This window comes from Poeciliopsis prolifica, unplaced genomic scaffold, assembly GCF_027474105.1.
Source record: "Poeciliopsis prolifica strain line A6 unplaced genomic scaffold, Auburn_PproV2 SCAFFOLD050, whole genome shotgun sequence".
NCBI lineage: Eukaryota > Metazoa > Chordata > Actinopteri > Cyprinodontiformes > Poeciliidae > Poeciliopsis > Poeciliopsis prolifica.
Window position 1 is genome coordinate 2,370,664 of NW_026562425.1, and position 23,918 is coordinate 2,394,581.

The window sequence follows — 23,918 nt, forward strand, 5'->3', positions numbered from 1 at the left end:
TTCAAGCACTGTGGGTGTACAATATCTGGCAACCTTTGAATGTTCAAACATGTTCCTTCCCAGTAGCTAGCAAGATTGTTGAAGTGCTTGAACCACCTGCTTGCTGGTTAGGTTTATTTTTCTTTGCTCTCTCAGTGCCTTTGTGTCAGAAAATGATTTTGGGAATCACCTTGGTCCTGATGCGTCTCAACTATTACTTATTAAAATCAATATATATTTAAAGTTTAAAGTAAAACAAACAAAAAGGAAACATTTATGTCAGAAACAAGTAAACTAAATTGTTAGAGTTTTCAGACAGTGGCTTGTTTTCTACAAACCTGCATTTGCAATGGGCCTCGTTGACCTTTCAAATACTTTTGATGAAAATAGTTTGCATGTGTGTAAGTTATGAGTAAAACACTTCTGTAAAGGCATCAGGGGGTTGTCTGAGAACAGCAGGGAACAAACGGCATGATGAATCAAATGAGCACACCAGGACGGTCAGGAATAAAATTAAGGAGAAACCGAAACAGGCTTCAGTTCTAAAACAATACAAAGCTTTGTACATCTAAATCCAGCATTTGAAAATAGAAACAATATGGCACAGTTTAAAATGTACTAAAAATTGATGTCTAAGGACTGCCGATGAGACGTCTCATGGCTTTTTACAACAATTAATACTTGGTCCTTGGAGTGCAGCAAACTGAACCTTTTGTTGTACCTGAGAATCCTAAGGTTAGTGGAAACCTTACAGTGAAAAACATGTTGAACAAACAATCTTATAAAATGGTGGTGTTTTGATGGGACAGAGATTGATGTGGCAAAATGTAAAGGAAAACTGAAAGACTTGAGATTGATGTTTTATTATGATACATGTAAATTACTTACATGTATCATAATAAAAATAAATACACACTTTGTGTATTTAGATGTATTTGGGAGACTGGGCATGAATACATGACACACTTTTCTGGTTTTACATGTAATAAAAAAAAAAAAATATGATCTACTCACTTCAAAATTAAGTACAAATTTGTGTGGGCAATACATAAAAAATATCCAATGATGAATAGAGGCATTCTCAACTAACTATAAATATTTAAATTAACTTTATCTAAAACAAAAGTGTTACCGAGGCATATGAGAAACAGTCGTTAGGTTCGTCTTTCTGCCAACTCAACTATAAACTGTAAACAATGATTCATTTAAAGTTTGGAGCCCATCAGACTCTTGCTGTTTTCCTGCCAGGGACTGTCCTGCTCCGGGGACAGCATTTTTGGACCGATCCACTCTGCAGTAATAACAGGCACATGAACAAAATATCTTCACCTCGCTTTCCTCCTCCTCTTTATCGAGACACACAGACTGAGATTCAATCCAAACAAACAAAACAAACAAAATAAAAAAACAAATAAAACACACAGTTTTGATTAAAATGAGAACTAAATATGATTTCAACTTCAAAATATTCTTTAAAAGTTGGAAAAAAAGTTGGTTGTGAGTGTAGGGGAGGTGCAGCGCTATAGCACTTAGGGAAAGAGTCACTGAGCATATCTCTTAAACATCTGTGCTCTTCAGACCAGGAGGACTAAGCACACTCTGCTCAAATTTTCCTCTTGCCTTCACTTTCGCCTTTGCTTCCAACTTTGACACCTGCTTGTGTAATCTAGTGCAGTAGGATAGAGATGTGCTCAATGCCAAAAGGAGTTTAATAGAGAAATTACCTGTGAGGCTCAGTAATTACAACCTAACCACTAAGTAATAGCAAGTATCTTTTTTTTATAGGATTTTTCCACTGCAAACAATTCTTCTAAAAAAAAAGCATGAAAAAAGTTTTAAGAATTGTTAATAAGCATTGGTATACAATTAAAAGCCCAAGGATAGACTAAAAGCCATTTCAAACTCAAAGAATCAAGAATCAAAGTTTGAGTAAGAGCAGATCAGCACACGTTTAATAACGTGAAAGATATATATATATATTTAAATGTAACCAACACTGAATGTGCTGCAGAACCTCTAAACAGTGTTTGGTAGCTTTGAATTCAACAAAAAAGAAAATAACAGAGGATAATTCCCAACTTATGTATCAAAGCATATATCCACAATATTTTAAGCTTTTACTTAGCTTAAAACAGATAATTTTACCAGTATAAGATTTTAACTCTTAAATGTATAGATGAGAAGAGATGCAGATAAAAAGATGCAGTAAAAAGTATAAATTGAACCCCTGGCTTAGGCAAGTTTTCATAAAGCTGGATATACAACAACTATCTAGAACAAATAAAAGATAAGGAATATATGTGAATTATCCATTAAACATTCATTTTGTAATCAGCAATCCCAAAATATTCTACTTAACATGAAAATAATTAGCTTAGAATTTGTGGTTTCTTTTATCTTAAACATTAATAAACACCATTTTGCAATGTGAAAAGCCCAAACTCTTGGAACAAAACATGGCAATTTCCGTTTAGAGGTTCTAAAAGGAGCAAAACAAATTACTCTGTAATTTACACTATTTAGTGTAATAGGTCTTTAAACAATGAGCTTTCCAAGAGCAAAGCAGCTCCATCTTGAATTAACAGTAGAACCACCAAAGGCTGCGATTATTTTCTCATCATCTAATTAACTGAATCACCCACCCTGGTATCCTATAAGAAATTTACTTCATTATAGTAAATCTATACAATATGTGCAAAACAAAGTTTTAAATCAAATTCAACTTCATGATCTCATGTTGCTCGCGATGAAAAGTGGCATCAACATGTTCAGCTGTCTTCGGCCCAGAAGCTAACATCTTGCAGGCTGCTCCACTTTGCATGCATTCCATGTGCAGTGACATCAAAGAGAATCTGTTTTCTATGGTAGCATGTAGCTCACATTTTCCACTCAGCAAGATGCTACCTGTGCAGTCCACAAATATGCAAACTCCCTCACAAAACCAAATGAATAATTCCGCATGGTCTAGATTTCCATTCTAACCATTGTGCTCTAAATATTTAAATCATATTATGAAATATTCTGAAAGCAGACTTCTGTCATCTGTGCTAGTCAAGTATGTAAAACAACCCCGTCTGTGCTGAGGGTTAGAACAACATAATGAATAACACACTGTGAAGATGCCTTTTATGAAACAGGCAACCAAATCCAACATTGTTGTTCTGGCCAATAAAATTCACCATGAAGTGGTATTCAAAACCTAATAAAAAAAAAATATATATATATATATATATAAAATCTATAGCCTTTTAATGTGTCACTGAAATGTTTGGACTCTGAGCAAAAAATTCTAACTTCTTTTTGTCTCAATTGGTAGCTGTAAATAAAATGATTATGCTTCTAGTAAATGCTGGCATAAAAGTCAACCACACATTTATTTTTAGATTAGCATCTGAAGTCCTAAAGTGCATTGTCTTAAATCTTTTCAAGTGCTACAGATCCACACTACATGAATGTGAATGTTAGCTGAGTCATATCCCTAAATTACTTTCATATTTATATAACCGAAAACAACAATTATAAATACAATTGTGGGAAAAAAAAACATTTCCATCAGCATTTACTGCAAATAGATTGTAAGCAGATTGTCTTTGCAACCTCATAGTGACAAATATGTGCACTGTTTTCTTCAAAAGCTAGAAGCGCTTCACACATGTAGAAGTTGAATCTCGTTAGTTTCATTTTGATAATTCAATTCACTGATAGATAATGTCCATTATCTATCAGTGAAGCGTCACCCAGCTTCTATCAATGAAACGTCACTAATTCTACACTAATTTGATACTTTTTAAAATTACATAAAAAACATTTAAGTCCTTACACTAAAAAGGCATCCCTCAGTTGTGCCCCAGATGCGTTTTCCATTGTTAAAACAGACCATGCAGACAAACACACCAAGAGTCTAAAATTCAAATTTACCTCAAAGACTTCATCATCCAAGATTCTGGTACCAAAGACTGTAATGCCTTCAGTGTCGATCACAGCTTGGTCACTTCTTTTAAGTGGTTTGGTGAGTTTCTTCTTACAGTCCACAAAGATGGTGATGCTCTTCTTCTCAACGCTGATAGCGACTCTGTGCCATCTGCAGTAAAATGAAAGGTCAGAAATTATGAACTCAGAGAATAGTACTTGCATAATACTTTATCTAGTTCAGAGGACTTTGAATCTACATTCCGTGACATTCACACAGACATTCACACACTGATTAGGGAATATTCCTTTTTTTTTTTGCTTTTCTACTTTTTGAAATACAAGAGCCAGTCAGTAGAGGAAGAACAGCCATCTCAATGTTGAAACAAAATCTGCCTGGTAGTTTGTCGAAAGCTCAATCATAAGGTCATCAATAAAATTTTGTGTACAGACATGAAGAGAATTTTTTCCTGCTCTGCACAGTAGGGTCAAGCCTTTGGTTTGCCAATTGTTAAGTGGTTATGCCCAGCTTGTTTTATTTATTTTGATATGAGCTGTCATAATATAACTTTGGATTTTTAAAGGCAGGATTTGTTAGCTACGCTTGGCAGAACATAGAGATCTGCTCAACCCACTTCCATAGAACCTCTTTCCACCTGCAAAGCACCTTGAAAGACGAATTCACATTTGCATTTAGTCCAGATAAGCAAGTGAAAAAGGCACAAGTTCAACAAAGTTTAAAGGAACTTCAGTACAGTTTGTTGTTTTACAGTTCTACAGCTTCTAAAACAGAAACTGACAAATGTTAACACATCTGAAAGTGGTGGTCCAACCACTGTCAGAACAGCAGTGAACAGAATGAGGCAAATTTTATACAACCATCTGTCATATTTTGCATTTTGGTCTGCAACTGATGGAGACAGAGTCTAATGCCAAAATAAACTGGCAAGTCTATTTCTTATTCTGTACGCCAGGTGATCTGCTGAGAGCTGTAGACGCAGTCCAATTAAAACAAGGATGTGAGTCACAAAGAGCAAAACGTTAACGACACTGAAAAGCACTATGATCTGAAAGGCAATTATAAGACAGGAAGTTTGAAGTTATCTGTGTCATTAACTGTCCATTTAAGTTGCAACAAAAGAGAGCTAATATACTAATTCTAGTTCCTTAGACATTAAACCGCAAGGGCAAGTCTTTTGGGCATAAAGTTGTTTGTTTTTTCAAACATAACAACAGAAACAATGGTGTCAGAAAGTATAACCCCATGAGCAACTACTTCAAAGTTCTTTAAATAAAGGACCATGCAAAACTATTCCTACCAAATTTTTCAAAAAGGAAATAAAAAAAACAAGACATGAACTTGCATTGGAATTACAACTCCCCATGGTGTAAGTTAATAATTAGTAATATAACATAAGACAGTTAACATCTAATATTAATCTCATGACTACTATTAGACCTACCTACATTTTGCTGAAATTACTGAAAGATCCTGCACATGTATTCAGCTTTGGTGAAAATGTGCATGATTTATGCTCTAGTGACTTGAACTAATACAAAAATTTAAGTTACATTCTGTAGGTGTTGTCCATGTTTAAATTTCAGGTGGTTGCAGAAATTGGGTTGTCTGTAGAGTGGCACAGTTAGGAGCACTGTTGCTTTGCAGCAATGTCCTGAGTTTAATTCCTATTCTGAGGTATTTCTGAATGGAGTTTGTATTTTCTCCCCATGGCTGCATAGGTTCTCTCCAAGTATCCCAACTTCCACCCATAAAGACATGTCCTCAGGTGCGTAGCTGTGCGTGGTTGTTTGTCCTGTATGTCTCTGTGATGGACTGGTGATGTTTTACAATCAAGGGGTGAAAGTAGGCGGGTACAGTCGGGTACTGCGTACCCCTAAAACTTTAAGCGAAGAGAGGGGAGCACCGTCTACTGTGAAAAAAAATCAAATCAGCTTAATCAGTTAATAAACAGCTTTTTTTCCCCCATTTCTCATTTTATCTGAACTGTTTGTGCTTTGTTAGAGCAGGGGTGAAATACGTCGATGGTGGAAGGTTTTGAGTTGATCTCAGCATTAGGTGACGAACTGAACGGGGGTCGCTTATTAATAATCGCAAAATAAATGTCAAGCCTGACAACCTAATATCGTAACGGACTGAAGGTCATGTTTTTTAAGGTCATGCTCTGCTCTGCTTGCGGAGCGCAGGCAGTTGCCAAGTCAACGGGTGCACTTAAATGACAAAGAGAGAGAGAGAGAATATAAAAAGGTACGAATGGTTTTGAGTTGATCACCTGTTTGGGTTACTGTAACCTTTGTACAATAACCCGTTTACCTTTGTTTACCGTTGCTGTGGCTCAACACAGCCGCCGTAGTTTCTAAACTTTCAATAAACGACAAACTTGGACGAATGATCTCGTTCGTCTGTGAGAATACGTCATTCACAGCAAACATCAAACATGGTAAATATCTCTGGGCATCTCACTTTGAGCTCAGGGTCTGAGATGCTTTTCCTCTATCAAACTATTGTTTTTTTGCCTCTTATTCAGAGGAAGTTTTCACCTGGAACATTAGCTGGAGTTAGGCACCAGCACCGCTCTGGAGCCCACTAGGCAAAAGGGTGGAAGAAAATGGATGGATGAATTTAGTGGAAATATTGATGTTGATGAGATGTCCTCCAAAATGCTAACCTTTTTCAATCTTCGTAGCTCCACTGTGGAAAATGAGACTCTAACATTCACAAATGACATTGGAATAAAATCCGGTCCAACATCTGATTATAGGTGATTCCTCTGGAACTTGTTGGAGGAAAAATATCCCAACTTCAGAAGATGTGGCCAGTGTTGTAGGCAAGACCATCTAACCTGAGACCAAGACAAGACAAGACTAAGACCAGCACCCCGGGCTACATGACACAATAAAATGTGAAATACGATCAAAATTCCTAATCAAATTGATCTGAAAGATTCACATCCCCCTAAAAACACCTCAATATTGAATGCATAGAGCTGAAATGAATTTATCCATTATGTAAAAAAATAATTCCCTGGGCATTTGCCCATATCATTCCTGTCAGAAATCACCACTGTCTGCACCATTAAACAAGGCAATTGAGGCAAGGCTCAACTATGAACAGTGACCAAAGAGCAACAAGCAAGAAGTAGCCAAGCACAAGGCGCTCACCATGACTGTTCTCACTCTCTCTCCCACTGCATGAAGCCAGGAAGCACAATGCTGTAATGTCTACCGTCATGGCAGACATTACAGCTGCCACTTTGAACGAAAACAACCAATGAGCAATGTGCATGCTCTGCTGCTCTTTTGTTCTTGTTTTATTTATTTGCTAGTTAAATAAATATCAATGAATATATTTAAATAAAATAGTGACAGCTACTGCAGTTTACGCAGAGCATTACAAGAACAAAGAACGGCTCTCAGTGAGGCTCCAGAACTATATTCTTTGTGAAGAGAAGTTCAGAAGAATCGGATCGTTTGTGAACGTGACCTCACTACATTGCAGACTTTTAGAAACAGTGTTGTCCCATATCTGCGACACGTTAGTCAACACCTCCGCACAATAATTCAGCGCAGTGAGTGACTTTTTTCCATCACAAATGCTTATGTGTTTCTGTACAGTCAGCTTTGCTAACATCATGTCAACAGAGTTTATCTTTCTTTCAGCTTTTTTTCTAAGAGATGGAAAAAGGTAGACGGAGTTCCCACCGTCGCTGCTGAATTAGCTGTCGCCATCTGATTTCTTATGATTTATGCAGCGCAATTCGATTACTGACGATTAGGTAGACATCTATTGACAACAATACAGTTCCATTTTGTAGCAATTCAAGAGCTATCCAGCTTTTATTGCTTTGAGAAAAAAATTAATCAGCACAGAAACTCCAAAGCACACAAAGAAGCAATTACATTATAATTGATTTTTTTCCCCCTAATGCTCTTTTTATTTGTAAAAAGGTTTAAAAACAATCCAACATTCTAAGACATTCACTTAAAATTGTTTAGATGAAAACAAGAGCATGGACATTTTTACAAAGCATTGCATTTACATATCTTTTGTGATATACTTTTTTGACAGAACAAAATCCACACATTGGAACACTTATATGCATTTCTGGCCCTATTTATATGAATGATTAATGACAACTTTTAAAAGAGGTTTGAATATGCTTCACAAGGGAGCTATGCAGTTCATAAGAATCTTCACCATTGCACCATATCACTACGCCATGGCTGTAAATTATCAAGACAAAACAAAGGCTGTCATTATATTGTTAGCTACAATTTATCTGCCATTAGAGTCTGACTTGTTCCATGTGCTATTAATGACTAAACAAACACATGATAACAATTAATCTGCAGAGCAGTAAGTCACTTTAGCAGGCCAGAGGAGCTTGAGAAAATACTTTGGGAAGACTGGTTTTTGTTTGAAATAAAACATGACCTATCAATCATATTAAAAATGTTTGAAATGATCTTCGATTTGTGCTGCTCTCATTTTGAGACAACCCCACAGGCTTCACCACAAAGACTCCAACACTCAAAACCTAATTTAAATCTGGCTAAACCACAGGACTCGGAAGATTCTGGAAACACTAAAGTTAACCACCCAGGTTTTACCTCCAGCGTTTCTTTCTGAAAAGCCAATCACTTACTTGCCATCAGCAAGGTTGATGGAGCGGAACAAAGGGTATTCCTCTGGGGTGGGCTTGCCATGCTGGTCCTCATATAGGAAGACGGGGGCTCGGCCCACCTCCACTCCCAGCTGCTGGAGGCCTTGTTTGTTGTATATGGATAGAAGGAAAGACTGGAGTCTAGCCTTGGGCTTGATAGTGAACAGAATGGAGAAATCTTCAGGGAAAACTCCTCCTGAAAGTGACAAAAGAAAACAGGAATGAAGACTGGCACGTCAGTAAGCACTTGCACATGTGTAATTAAAAAAAAGAGTAAGCAAAGCTTTACAGGACAGCTCTGCAACACATTGGTTTGATAACAATGACTTAAATGTTTCAATTTAATTAAATTATTCATGCAAAACTGTTAATAGTTTCCTTTGTTCCAAATTTCTGATCCAGTTGCTTCACTGAGTTTAATGTTTCATGAAAAACATTTTTTTGTTTTTTGAAGTTGGATGCTGCATACTTGGCTTTTTGAAAACATTCAACAAATGGGATAAAACAGGGGGCAGAAAGATGCTCGTAGACTGTGGCACAACAAGTAAAAGACAGATGGAAAAACTTCGGTGCTACAGCTGCAGCCATCTGTGTTTTTAAAATGAAAAGGTTAAGAGCAAGTGGTGGATGCAACAGAGACACAGAAACTATGTCTTCTGCTCATCTACACACGCTTGCTGTGTGTAGATGGGTTTGCCATATATTTAATAATTCTCAGTGAGTAAAATATTAAGCATATTTTTTACCATGCAAACAAAAACAATCTGTCAAGACGATGCAATGGCTATTGTTTTTACAAACTATATGTAAAACAAAAATGCTACAGCAACAATCCTTTCCAAAACTTGTCACCAAAAGCATGGAAATATGTGTTTGCTCAATTCTTTTTTCTTGAAAAATGTTTCTAGACAACAAATCTACCATTGGAAAGTGTGTTTATACCCTGTTGAATGGTGCCACATTTGTAAGGAAAATGGTTTTGTGGCTCTGGCAGCAGAGTGTGTATGAAAAAACTCAAAAACAAAGAGGCAGCGTCATGGTAGGCCAGACATCTGCCTTACTGGAAAAAAGCAGTCAAATAGTTAAAGTAAGTTGGCAAGTTAAACAAATGAAAATAAAGCTTGACAAACTTAATTCACTTACTTGTGACCAATTGATAATTTTTAGTCCTATCTCTAGCCTCCATAAGATGAAGCTCTCCTCTCAAAGAGTTGTTTAATAGACTACCTTCAGAAATTTGGAGTGGGAAGGAATTAACTGTCTAGTCGTAAACTCAAGCCTATTGAATACTTTTGGGATTAGTGTGGGTGTGCTGTTCTGGCCACACACAAACAGAATCACACTTGTCTCCCTTTGAAATCTGCTGGAAGAATGGGATGGTGAGATTTTTTCCAAAAAGGATTGCTACCACAAATTATGTACACTTTCTACTCTCAAAAGAAAAAGTTTCTTACTTTCTCTATTTTGCAAATGACCTAAAGTATAGACCATCTTAATCTTTCCTTAGTTACTTTAATTTCGGTATACATAATTGCTTTTTAAACCAGATCACTAATGAATGAGGGCAATGACACTTAATAGTATTTGCCAAGCGCTTAAGTAGGCAAATGCTACATTTCACCATTTCCAACTCAGTTCTTAAATATGATTTGTCTTAATATCTCAAGATGATATTCAAGTATTAACAGTTTCTTTTCCAAATGCTGAGTGTAATTCCAGTTTCTCCAGTAATGCTGGTGCTGATCAGAGCTCAGGACTTCAAATCTATTTAAAAAAGCTACCTGCTGTTTAAAACAATAAAACAAGCAGAATAATGTTACTAAACGTAATTAGTGCAGGTAAAATTTCTCCCTGCTGGGAACGTAAAATAAATTGGTGAGGCAGTGTTGGACTCTTTTCACTATTAGTACCAGTAAGTAGAAAATAACAGACTGTAAACACATCTGTATAATTCTAATTAAAGTATTTACACCTTGATTCATAATATCCATGCATGAAAACATGGTTTCATTTCAGTGCCTCAATTCAGGAAAATCTATTAACAACAAAGGAAAATGGCAGAAAGTAGATTTACATTAGTTAGTGGATTTAACGTTTAATACTTTTTATCCAGAAAAGCAAATATTTGTTGCTATGAGTGAGCTTCTTTTTTATTAAAATAAATGTAGACTTATTTCTTAAAATCAACCAGGAAATAAGTCGTGAACCATAAAAGATGATGCCAATATATCATAATCCCACCAGAAGTTATAATATCAACCACATACTTGAGTTTGCTGGCAATTAAATTTTAATGAAGGAGACTTTCATTGTACATGACCAGATCACAGTAAAATCAGCTGATTATTTTTCTGTAGTATACTACATTGTTTTAATTACGAAGGCAACCAGTTGCTATATTCCATTAGTCTCCTTTTTACAACTACTAATACAAGAAACATATTATTTTCCATAGCTGTTATTTGTTGTTTGGTGTTTCTGGGCTTGTCTCTTTTCAGAATTTTTTTATGGACAGGTCTCTTGCTGCCATTAACTTTTTGCACTTTGTTTGCTGTATCTTGTCCATAGAACATACTCCCATCTCAGTGCTTATGTGCCTTCTTCATTCATGAGATTATTGTTAGAGCTACTGCTGCTAGTAGCCTTGGATATTCTAATTTTTGATTCAGAAGTAATCAATCGTATGGTTCTCTCTGAGACATAACCACTGAACTCCAAACTTTGTAGCTATTTTTTACCCATAGTAAAGTAGCTCAGAGTTCTCTTGACTCTGAGCTACTTTATTTAATAAAGCTACTGCTATTGAATCTGAGTACTTCATTTGTTGTTGCATAGAAAGTACACCTGGTATCAACTGGTGCAATACTGTCTTGCTTTTGCCTTTCATTGAAAGCTTTCCTTCGTTGTATGTGCTTCTATTCTGGCAAAGCCTTTGACTGAACAGTTAGCTAATAACTACGTGTATGCCCTTTGTTTTCTTTTTCATAGAAAATACTGCTTAAACAGCATTTTCCATCCATCTGTCTCCTGTCCTCTAAACTCCAGCCAGTCACAGAAGGTGGTCATTTATACTCTCTGACTTTTTCCAGGCTGCCAGTGAATAAATGCAACCAACTGAACTTCTTAGATAGATCACTTTTTAACAAATAGCATTTATCAACTAAATTTGATCGCATTGTTTTTATAAATTAGATTAAGCCGTATGTAAGTGTCTAGAGATCAGCTACAGATGACTTTAGATCAAATAACCTCCTGCATTGCTCTAATGTGCAACATACTTATTTATGACCACAAGAACATTCTCAAAAATGTTCAGCATTATATAAACTTCACTAAGTGAAACGCTGTCTGATGTCTTGAAGTATTTCTGAAAGTTTCTGGTAGTTTTGTAACACTGCTAGCCATCCAAAAGAAGCAAAAAGTATGTATACCAACCTGGGAAGAGCTGTTTGGTTGGAGCACTGATCTGAGCGTTTTTTGTCACTCTATATGCTACGTCAGGCTTGGATCCTCTCCGAACTGTGCAGAAACCTGGTGTTTTCCGAACTCCTTCTGGAGAACTCTGGAAGTCTAGCGCTTTTAGTACATCGACAGGTTCAGCTGTGGAGACAAGATAGAAGATTTGATTAAATGAGTCTTATTTTGCAGCAAAATTAAATAAAATGTAAGAGAAAATGTGCTGTGTACCATTATACAAATTGAGTTGCTAACCTATATAGTAATTTTTAGAAAATGAAACTTGGAATAACATGAAATTTAAGCACAACACAGGCTTAAACTGAAGTGTTGTCATTAAACTTTAACAACATTATTCAAGAAATAATTGCAGAAATCAAACGAACAAAACATTTCCCAGAGTTGCAGTGTTTTTTTGAGACCTCTACCTCTTTCACAAAGTTAGCTATTGTTTGTTTTTTTACTTTATTTGTACCTGTCTCAATATGATACACTGGGTGCTAAATGGTTAACCTTTAAATGGTACAGCTGTGTTTTTTAAATCTACAGACTTTAATGCCGCATAAAGTGCTACTATTAAAACCAACATTGCATTTTATGACTTCACAATTACATTTTGAAAGTTTAACTTACAATCAGCAAAATTGCAGGGTGAGTGTTTGCACAAATGAACAATAAGCATACTGCTAAATATGTAATATGAACATGATTTACTCCAAGACACAGAGCAGCTCGACTTGGATAAAAATACCAGTAAAATTATGGAATATTTGACGATGAAAAATGGAATACTACATGTTTACTGTGTACTGCAAGACCTTTGTAATACGTAATCAGACATGACAAGTTGAATTTAAATCAGCATTTGCACCAATTATACCAATAGCCTCTTTAAGCACTGTTGAACAAATCTATGAGCAGAGCCTTTTTTTATGAGCTGCGTTGGTAAGCAGTAAAATGGTGGCTACCATTCAAACGGCTTAATTGGCCCCCTGCCAGGACTCTGCTGTTATCCCCTTCAGCTAAAAGGGTTCAGCATGTATGTGATGATGGGAGTAGCTGATGCTGATGAACAGGGCTTCAGAATCAGGAGAGCACAGAGGCGGGTGGATTTACAGCCTTCTAAACACTCTCTTATGCTCTTTTTAATACTTTTCTATCAATGGACCAGGGACATGGGTCACAGAACTTTGCAATAATTATCATTGGCTTTCACTTGTTTTATCTGCTATTGTTGCTATAGCTGATAAAAACTCATAGATAAAGCTTTGAATTTAAGAGGTACGAAGGTTTAAGAGGAATTTGGGACATTTTAATTGCTGAACAAGCCCTAAGATTCGGGAATAACAGAATTTAAGAAGACAATTTTAGATTAAGATTAATATGGTTTTAATTCTTTCCCAGAGTTGCAGTGTCAATACCTTTCAGTAATTGTGTAGAAATGATAACACATCTCCACATACGTGTGTTCTACAATCCTGGCAAAAATCTGCTTTTTGAAAATGTCCTTATGATTGCGTCCTGGTTTACAAAAAAACTCCCAATTTTCTATACACATGTTTAAAAATGTGCCTGCTTCCACCATCAGAATAAACCAAGGTTTTAAAAGGTCATGGTTTTAAAACCGCTATGATTTTCCATCAAACCATTCCAGCAGTTTAAAGACCTTTTAATGAGATCCCATAGAAAGTGCCAGAATCATTAAAGTTTTCCCTGGCTGAATGGCACGTTTCTTTTGCTGCATACTGCTGGTCAGATGGCTTAAAGACAGCTGCATAGAGTTCTCTTGATTAGAAGACAGGCAAATTCAGCTGCTCAGGAAATATTTCTGGTTCTAGAAAACAGTCATAGAGTGGATACTGAAAGAGCATAATGCTCTTACTGGGGTATTGTCATTTTGTGAGCATTTCTGTTAAGACTGCAGGTTAGTTTTTGGCCAATCTTTTTGTCTTTATATTGTCAAACTAAATAGAAAACTAACATCAGTCTAAAACTCTAAAACCAGGTCATGCCAACTCAGATTCTTACATCTGGTCTTAAAACGGCTATGCAAAGAAAAGATAGGAAACATTGATTTCTGACCATCCACTAAACAGGTCTCTATGGACCTAATTACTTTTTTGTCACATCCCTTCCTTTCTTCCCTTTCCCTTTCACTCATAAAGCACATATATCTTGCTCAATATATTTTACACATTTTGCATGAAAATGTAAAATCCCATGGAAATTTGTTTTTATAATTGATGTACAAGCAAGCAGATAATGTGTCAAAAATGACCCCAAAATGTTGCAGAAAAGCAGATGATGATTCAAAAAATGTTTTTGCAAGTTTTAATAATGCAAATCTAAGACAAACTTTATTTAAATTTAAGACTAGCTTATATTAAAAGGGTGATATTGTGTCATTTCCAGGCACATAATGCTATTTATACCACAATCCATTAACAATTCTACCTTCAGTCCAAGTAAAAATTCCATATATATCAAAAATAAATACAAATAAATTTGACTTTGTAATTTTACCCCCTTAAATGGGGTCTCTGTCTCTTTAAAAAGCTCTTATTTTTTTTCTACATTCTGCCTTCAGTACTTCATCACAACAATGACTTTCCATTATGCCATTTACAGCATTGGACTGAGACGTCACTAGTATGATAACTTGCACAGACTTGCCGTTCTGCCAGTTGTTTTCTTATCTCTGCTGCCACTAGTCTGGAGGAGCTGATTAGGAAAGGGAGGCCAGTGTTTCTCACTGGATCAACATGCCTTTCATGTTTTAGGCGTTTCCCTTCTGCCACACACCTGTCTTAAATCTGTGAGTTATTAATATGCCTATGCAGCACCTGATGGCTGCAGAAGCATGTTCTGAAGCTATAAAGGAGGTCATGCAATCCTTTGAATCAGGTGTTCTGGAACAGAGACACATCTGAAATGTGCAGCGCTTTGTAAGAGCAAGTGTTCAGACACCACTCAATGGCTGCCTCAGGAGATTTAAAAGAAGTGGCTCCATGTTGTTAAGTTGTAAAGACTAGCCCACAGAGATTCTTTTTTTACTCAGCTGAGCTGTTGTAAACAGTGCTGGGTTATTTTGCTGACGCTGAAATGGAAGATGACACTTTCTTTAATATATTTAAGACCATGGCCACGTCCTGCAATTTTCAAAGCTGTAGTCTCACACACCCAAGTAATTTTGAATTATTGGATGTGACTAAATTGTTCACCCTTGTAATGCATAATTGCATTCCTTTTCTCCCACTCTCACTTCCTTGCAGTCTTTTACTTAATGTTTTGGGCTGAAACTGTTATTATTCTGAAACTCAAATTTCCTCTTTTCCGGGAAGCCTATCATCAGCTCCAGTGCAGCTACAGAGCCCTGACAGAGTGTATGTTTTAATGTGCTCGTACAAACAATAACAGTGGCTTCATCTATGATTAAAGCATGTCTGCCTGAGCCTTTATTTGTCAGAAAAATGCACAATCAGAACCCACCAGCAGAAGATCATTTTCCTGTTGCTGCAGACAGAACTGTTTATATGTGGCTGGAAATGCGACTTTACAAACTCCACTGTATTGTATACAAACCCATGCAAAATGGCATTCATACTCTCAACCTTTCAAAATAGTTGATCAATGTTAAATAAAAGGGTGGTAAATGATTTTTTTCCTTCTTATGAATAAAATCTGAAGAAGTTATGCATGCTGAACTTCCTGTTAAGTTCCAGTATATCAGTGCATAGTATATCAGTGCAATTGCAGCTGCACCTATTTTGGGTACCAGCTTTAATTTGCACATAAAAGACTGAAGCTTTTGCTAATTTTGTTTTGCAAAACTATTACCTCTGTCAAACTGAATAAACAGAGTATGAATTTTTCATATTGCTGCAGATTCTCAATGGAATTTAGGTATGGATTTTGATTGGACCACTCTAATGCATATAATATATTGGATTTAACTCAGTCCGTTGTAGCTGTGATTGTACGTTTTGGGTTGTTGTCCTGCTGAAGGTGAATTTCTACTCCTATCTCACATCTGTCTTTCCATTGAAACTAAAAAGTATAACTATTTGGCTCTTTAATCCAGAGTTATAGCTGTTTTTTTCATTTTGTTAAACACCAATAATACACTACAAGTAGGGCATTTCAATATAGTTCTATTGATTTAAAACATAAGCTGGCCAACAACCAGTGGTAAATCCTGGAACTCCAAGTCAAATTCTTTCCACCAGCTATTTGTTTTCACTATTACAGAAAGCAAAACAATGAAAAATCTTTACAGCTGTCTAGACATAACTTGACTCATCTGGCTTTTAACTAGATCAAGAAGCAGGATGTGTCTTTGATAAACAAGGATATGACTGGTCAGAATAAAATTCCTGAAAGCCAACAGGACCTCTGCTGAAAGATTAGTGTTCATTTTCCCAAAAGTGGCCAAAGTTAACTAGTAAGATACCATTTGTATGTGCAAATATAAATTTCACTGTGCTATGAAAGAGTCAGCTGTCTCATGGATGTCATATGATTTTTTTACTATTTTTTACTATAGGCTTTACTATTTTTTTACTTTTTGATTTGACCCACTTATCAATTCAAGAATTAATAGTAATTAAGCACATATTTTTTTAAAGCAAACTTCATTTTTACTCTCCACACCAAGACCGAATTACTACCAAACATGTAGAATCAATAAATGACCTAAGCGAAATATCTGGCAACTTGAAGTTAGCTAAAAAGTCTCAGAAAGCAACACAAGATGCTTCGATTGTAGTCAAAGACATCTGTCAGAGTGTAAAATCTGGAAGGAGAGCACCAGTCTCAGTTTGTGGCTTTAAGCTTGGGTGCACTTGAGTTATTCAGTAATCTAAAGCACACCAACAAGTTAAACTCTGAACGTCTCATTAAAAAAAAGAAAAAAAAGAATAAAAATAAAGGTTCGGAAGTGAAATACTCTGGAATAAAATCTGTGTTGTGGTCTAGAACAGGACTGCTCATGCTTGAAAAGGCGCTTAAATTAAAAAATTTTGCAAGGAAAAGTGGGCCAAAGTCCCTGCAAAGTGATCTGAATGACTAATTACAAGTTATTGCAAGCATCTGATGGCAGGTCTTGCTGCCAAGGGTGGCACAACCACTTATTAAGTTGAGGAGGCCATTACTTCTTGACGTGAAGTCAGGCTGGTTTAAATAGCTTTCTTTCTATTAATGAATAAAATAGTTATTGGAAAAATTGCCTCTATTGATTGCTGCATCTTTTGTCTGACATTAAAACATGTTTGACGATTTAAAACATTTTAATGTGACAAAATAACAGACAAACAAAAATCATTGCATAGTATATTAGCTTGTGCTGTAATACAATACACCTTTTAAAAAACTTTTTGCAATATCAAAACAAGCTAAAAATTCTTAAAATCAGTCCAGTCAAAGTAGCAAAGAAAGGCAGGAAGTGCTGATTGCGCAGTTCCCATTGGCTTCTAGACACCAGGAGCAGTCCTGATAGGTGGAGCTATGAAGTCTACATGCTGAAGCCATTATGGTGCTGGCACCACTCCCTTTACCTCCTAACTAAAACATACATACTAACTGAAAAAAAACCATCCCTATTGCTACTTCCACTGTGAATAACCGCTTGAGATGTGATTCAAACCTCTATAAAGAGGATTATATGAAGTAGTCCAGATCTGCCCTTTGAAAGCAAGGGAGGAGTACAGTCAATGCGGGCTCAGAAAAACTGGTTCTTGTCTGTTTATTTTAGTAACACTGCTGAGAAATCTAGCACTCATGTGATTTAGCTTTCTTTTCCATCTGAAATAAATTCAGAATAAACTTCAAGGGGTGAAGGTTAGAAAAGGTCTCCATAAGCGACACCGCCAAATAACAGTTTAATAGACTGTACAATTATTTAAGCAGAGGCAGAATAAAAAGACAAACTGAAGGCATCGAATGGCAGGTTTGAAACCTCTCACAAAATGCCTCATAAAAAGGAAAATAGTCTGTGGCTCGCCTGAAAATAATCCCACATTCAGAGCTACTGGTTCCTGAAAAAAGACTGCTTGGACTGAAGGTCTCTTTGTGAGTTTTAGAATGCTTTTCTGCGTTACTGCATACCTCAAGGGCTCATATATTCCAGATGTGCTGAATTGGCCAAGAACCCGCCCCCCCCACCCCCACACACACAGACTCTCCCAGACGCCCCTGACTCGTCAGCCCCCTCTCCTTCCACAGTCATTGCTCCATGGAAGCCCTGAAGAAATGGGGCAATATCCCAAAACCATTATGGACCCCAAAATAAGTAGGTATGGCTTTTTCACTTTTCAGGCTCCAAGAAGGTGAAGTAAACGTGCATTTCTCTCAACATATCTTAAAAAAAAAAACTTTCATCCCTCCAGCCGAAAGAGAAATAAAACATATTCTAATGATAAGGACAGAAAGCCACATGAGAGACCAGACAGTTCTCTCATGGTGAACATACCAAAGCAGTCTCTCCACAGTCTGAGTAGTAATTTGTCAGTCTATGATTTTAATGACACTGCTGCCAAGGAGCTATGATATAGCATCTGACATGTTTACAAGTCATCCCTATGTACCATGAAGCATGCTTTGATATGACAAACCCCAGTTTGTACACTGTAAAACATCAAAACACAATTTCATCCTCCATGGGCAAAACATCCATATACCCTTCATCTCTTTACCTTTTCCAGTTTGAAGTTTAGGGTTAGTCTGTGATTCCATTTCAAACCTGGGCGATTATAACTTCATGTCTCGGCGGCTCTGTGGTTTTGCAGCAGCATCTCAGGATGTCTCGCCTGTCTCACTTTGTGTCACTACCATCCACAGGGAGTTGGCGGTATAGGCAGCAATTAAAGCATGCTAGAATGCCTGTAAATGTTTGCCAGCACATCATGCAATTATGGCCAGCTTAAACATCTGTCAATATGCAGACACATGACAAATGTGCAAGTATGGCACTACAGCCGTGGTGCTCATAATCTTTTTAGCTCAGGTTTCTGAGAAATTCTTTTGTGTCAGGGAAATAATCAGTTACTTGGAAGAAAATGATGCTGATGGTTCTAAATTAAGTAGACCCCTATAAGGCCAAGCATATTATTTTATTATGATTTGATGAAGCATATTGTCAAACAGCTTTAACAAAGTTGGACCTCAGTGGGAAAAGTACTTTTATATTGTTAAATACGTATAAGTAAAATATAAGTAAAATGAGCCCTGCTAAAAACCATACATGCTTAATATCTCCTCTGAAAATGCTAATATCCCATTTTAACAGATCAAAAACCAAACATACCTTAGTATGCATTAATATGCATAGTGGAGACCATCTTGGCATTATTGCATAGGCTTTTGTCTACAGTGTTCTTTATCTCCGCTCTTGAGAGCCAATGAGCGCTAATGAAAATAAATGTTGCTACTGGATTGACTGCTTGGCAATACTAGCCAACAGCATGTCATGTAGCATCACGCCAACGTAGTTCAGCTTCCCAAACCGTATTTTCTTTTGAATATGTTCGGTATGTGCTACGAATAAATCTGCAAACAGGCAGGTTTTCCGTGAATCACTTTCCATAGAAAAATCTCCAAATAAGACGAAGTAAATCTCAGAAAACCTTTATCAATTGTAGCAAAACTGTTATTACAAATTTAGAAAAATTTGATGCGGGTATTTTGAAGACCTCTACATTTTTTGAAGCGTTAGTCCTATCTTCTGAGATCTCAAACAAAGGTGAACGTATATTATTTGCACATTCTCTATACAAATAGCAAAACCTGTGGAAAAAAAACCCCAACATCATTTTGCTTATGATTACCAGCCTTAAGCACCTCATGTATTACTTATGATGCCGAAAATAGATAAAATCAGGTGTGTTTTTTGACCAAGAAACGACAGTTCAGTTTCAAAATTCTGAATTTTCCGTCAATTAAATCTTGTATTAGGCTTCAAAAGGTTAACCCAACAAAGCACGATGAACAATTTTTGAGACAAATATTTCTGTGGAAAGTGTACCTCTTTTAGCTTTACTGCAGAGGTGTACATCTAAGAAATACACGGATGATGAGTGATACATTTGTTACTTTGTTCAACAGGTAGAAGACTCGATGAAAAATCTTCATCTAATGTATTGCTTCTGATACAAGCACTTCTAAGATCTCTTCCTATTGAAAGTGGAATTAATCCCCAAATCATCTTTATTTGGTGATAAATCATCTCAATAAGTTACTTAGGGTTCTATCTGTATGTCTCTGTGAATTTTGTGCAAATTCGTTCAGTTTGACATTATTTCGCCAAAAACAATCTCAGTTTTTGGCGAAAAAAACTGAGATGGTTTTTTTCGCCAAAAACTGAGATGGTGCCTAAGCAGTTGAATTCCCTTACTTTCTAAAACAGTCTGTTTTTTCATCAACAAAGTCCGGTGTTCAGACACACTTTTGTCTTGTGGCAAGTCAGGAGTTGAAATAGTGAGCGTGGCCACCGAGAGCATTGACTGAGCGTTACTCAGCTCCATAAATGAATGATTTATTTGCAAAGTGGACAAAGAGTGGAATGGGTCTCCTCTGCTCTGATTACTGGTGGACAGGAAGTGGGATAGACTGAAGGTAGCTCTCTCTGCTAGCTCGGTACACAGCGGGGCAGCAGCAGAGCTGCTTTGACACTATAAAAGTCTCTAACAACACAGAAAGTAGTTGCTAGATTTGTCACTTGTTGGCTTTTTTGGTAAAACGTCACAAGAGGTTATATTTAGCCACATTGAGAGTGGCTAAATATAGCGCCATTTACAACAGTGCATCTCTCATCTTAACCACAACCCGGCTCACCCTTTCCAATCACCCTCTCCCCTCATTGACCTGACCCTCAGTCTCTCTTGGCTCCACCCACTTTGTTGAAATTTCCAAAAAATTGTCAGGGTGGAGTTAGGCTCTTACAGGAGGTTAGTTACACTTTAACAAAGGTAATTGCCTCATAAAGCAGCTGCACTGAGCAAAAATAGTGACAAAATATCTTTTACAAACTTATAAGTTATCAAAAAGTGTGGAATTTTTTTAAATATATATATATATATATATATTTGTTACATGACCTCAAAAGCCTAATGTACCAAATATGATGCAATATTGTAGAAATGGGAATATTTCTCTTTTCTCAAAAGCATTCCATTCCATTTTCTAACAATTGCTTATTAAATCATACTTTAAAAGGTTAATATGGCAACAAATGTTTTAAAATGTTTTAACTTTCTTGCTATAAGTGAAAAATTGTCATATTCAAGTGCATAAACATATTCTGGCAAAGGATACACAACAATATGTCTATTACTATGATTTCACAAAGGAAAGAATTTGTGTGACCCTCATATGTCTTCTTAAAGGCAAAGAAAATACTCCAGACTCTTTCTCCCCATCTTTTTTTCCATCTACGCCCCTTCTTGGACTCAGTGGGAGTCTGAATAATGTGGAAAGATGGTGATCTTTCAGCCCAGAATATAAATTCCACTTCAAGAATTCTGTCTCGTGCCCAGGTATTATATAAATTTTAAAAATTCATCGCAATACCTGTACACTTAAAAGTCAGACTGTGCAGTCCTACTGTCTCTATACAGGTATCTTATAATACCCAAAAGCACAGTACTTTATTATGAAAACAGTCAGTCAATTTTAATCATTTGGTGAGCTTAGATCAGTTTCAGTACATATTTTGTTTCTATATGTGGTCAGCCTAAGATAATACCAAATATCATGAGGAAAAGTTAAGTGTAAAAGCATGGCTATTTTCCAAGTGATGAGGAATAAAACAAACAGTTTTGTTTAGAAAGAATTGCTTTCAAGTCGCTCAAGCAAAATGTAAAATGTGGCCCAAGTTTATCACAGAAATCAAAATCATTGTTTCATTAATCACTGGTGAATACACCAGAATGACTTGCGTTGTGTAATATTCCCTATTTATGGTTGATAAAACATTAAATAGTCTTGAGCCTAGATGCATATTAAAGTTTTTCATCATGTATGAACCATCTGGACTTCTCTCAGATCTGTTGATTCAGTTTTCCCACAACAAGGATTAAACAAGAGGATGCTGCATTAAGATCTGGAATCAATTCCCTGGAGATCTGAGAAACTACTGGCTCCTTTAAATGAATACTTTTTATTATTCCAATAATACATTTAAGATTTACAAAGTTATTTGGTTCTTTATTTCTATGCATACCACTCTGAATAGTACAAATCTTGCAGTAAAATAAACTTTTGTCTTGCTTTGTCTTTGTTTCAAGAGACAAATCTGGTACATCTCTAATCAAGCTGCAATTCCCCCCCCCCCCCCTTTTAAATAGATGATGGGCTTCACCAGGTAAAATTTAATTTAATAATGAAAGGTTATCACAAAAGCCCTTTATAACCCACATTTACAGGATTCTAAGCTTCAAAAGTCACATGATGTACCCTTTGAGTAATTATCTATATCAGAAATATCAAATCAGCGAAAAATGATGTTTTCTATCATGAAAGGCGAGTTAAGTTAGAGTCGCAGTATTTCAATTGCCAAAAGATGGGACCCAGCTCCTTTGTACCACGGAGCTTCATTGACCCTGCTGCTATATTCGGGCTCGGTGCCAGACCCTCTCCAGTCTCCCAGACCGCGCCACCTCAGCAATAAACAGCCTCTTACCTGCTCTGACACTTTGTAGAATTAGGATTAACGTGCCCACCGCGGCGAGCGTTGAATCCAATAGACGCCTTTTCGTTTTCCACCTGATGGTCCATCTTTCCATCTCCATGGTGAAGCTGAGCGCCCGCAGCTGCTGCAGAAACACGGGCGGCTTTACTTAAAAAGTTATATCCCCTCCAAAATCCTCAATGTGTTTTTTTTTTCTTTCTCTTTTTTTTACTGAAGCGCCATGTGTGTAAATATATATGGAATTATCTAAGAGTCAAACTGGGCCCGTCGGATCCTCTTCCTTTAAGCCCAGATCTCTGACTGATGGTGAAGAGCTTTCATGAAAAGGAAAGAAAAAAAAAAGAAAAAAAAGCGCAAGATACTTTTGCTCCGTGCGCGGTGCGCGAGGAGGCAGGACAAACCGACTGTGACGTCCCGAAGGGGAGAATCGCATCATCGAATCAGAAGTTGAAAAACGTCTCCCTTGGCCCGCCTCCCTGAACGCGACTGGAGAAAAGTAGCAGCATCAGCCAGCCGGAGAGTCGCCTGCATCCCGGTGCATTGGCAGAGCCGACCCAAGGCAATGCAGGGCCCCGGGCAGAGTTTGATAGGGGGACCCACTTTAAATTAAAAGGGGTTAGTTTATATTCATCCCCCTATATAAAATGGAAAAATGTGCAATTTGAAAGAAAAAAGTGAGTTGGCAGTTCTGAAAGTTGCCAAAAACTGATGAGATTATGCTTGGAACCGCAAATACGTGTATCAATTCATGACACAATAATGTCCACCCAAGACAAAAGACACAGAAAAGACTAAAGTTGACGTAAGTAATTTACCAGCTTGAATTTAAGTTCACAGAGGATCATCTGAGTGATCATTTACTAAGCAAAGAGAAGGAGACTATCATTCTATGCTGCATGTATGTTCATTTAGTAAATAGGCTTTTTTCCTCATTTACATTACTTTCTCAGCTGGTCAAAAGAAACACATACAACAATCAAATCACTGAAGATGATACAAAATTTGACAGTTCAGATCACATATATTTTTTAAGAGCCTATGATAAACTGAAAAATGTATTATCATTTTCTCTCAAACTCATGCGGAAATGTTTATATGCTAATATTTTTAGTCATATGTTCAGTGCCTTTTTCTTTGATCTTAAAATTACTGTTTACTGTAGCAGAGTCCGTGGCAATTGTGAGGTGGGTTTGGGTCGGATGTCTCTGTAA

General features: G+C 36.7%; 1 protein-coding gene across 1 annotated transcript in view; it reads right to left on the reverse strand.

Moving 5' to 3' along the window:
- Window positions 1-23,013, reverse strand: part of LOC129378054 (collagen alpha-1(XI) chain-like) — a 91,424-nt gene extending 68,411 nt beyond the window's left edge. Inside the window, exons 1-4 of the mRNA XM_055058306.1 lie at window positions 22,699-23,013; window positions 12,006-12,170; window positions 8,553-8,766; window positions 3,898-4,060 (exon numbers count right to left, since the gene is read on the reverse strand). Coding sequence (XP_054914281.1) covers window positions 3,898-4,060; window positions 8,553-8,766; window positions 12,006-12,170; window positions 22,699-22,807 — 651 coding nt within the window. The 5' untranslated portion in view covers window positions 22,808-23,013. The remainder of the gene's footprint in view (window positions 1-3,897; window positions 4,061-8,552; window positions 8,767-12,005; window positions 12,171-22,698) is intronic.
- Window positions 23,014-23,918: the final 905 nt, after the last annotated feature.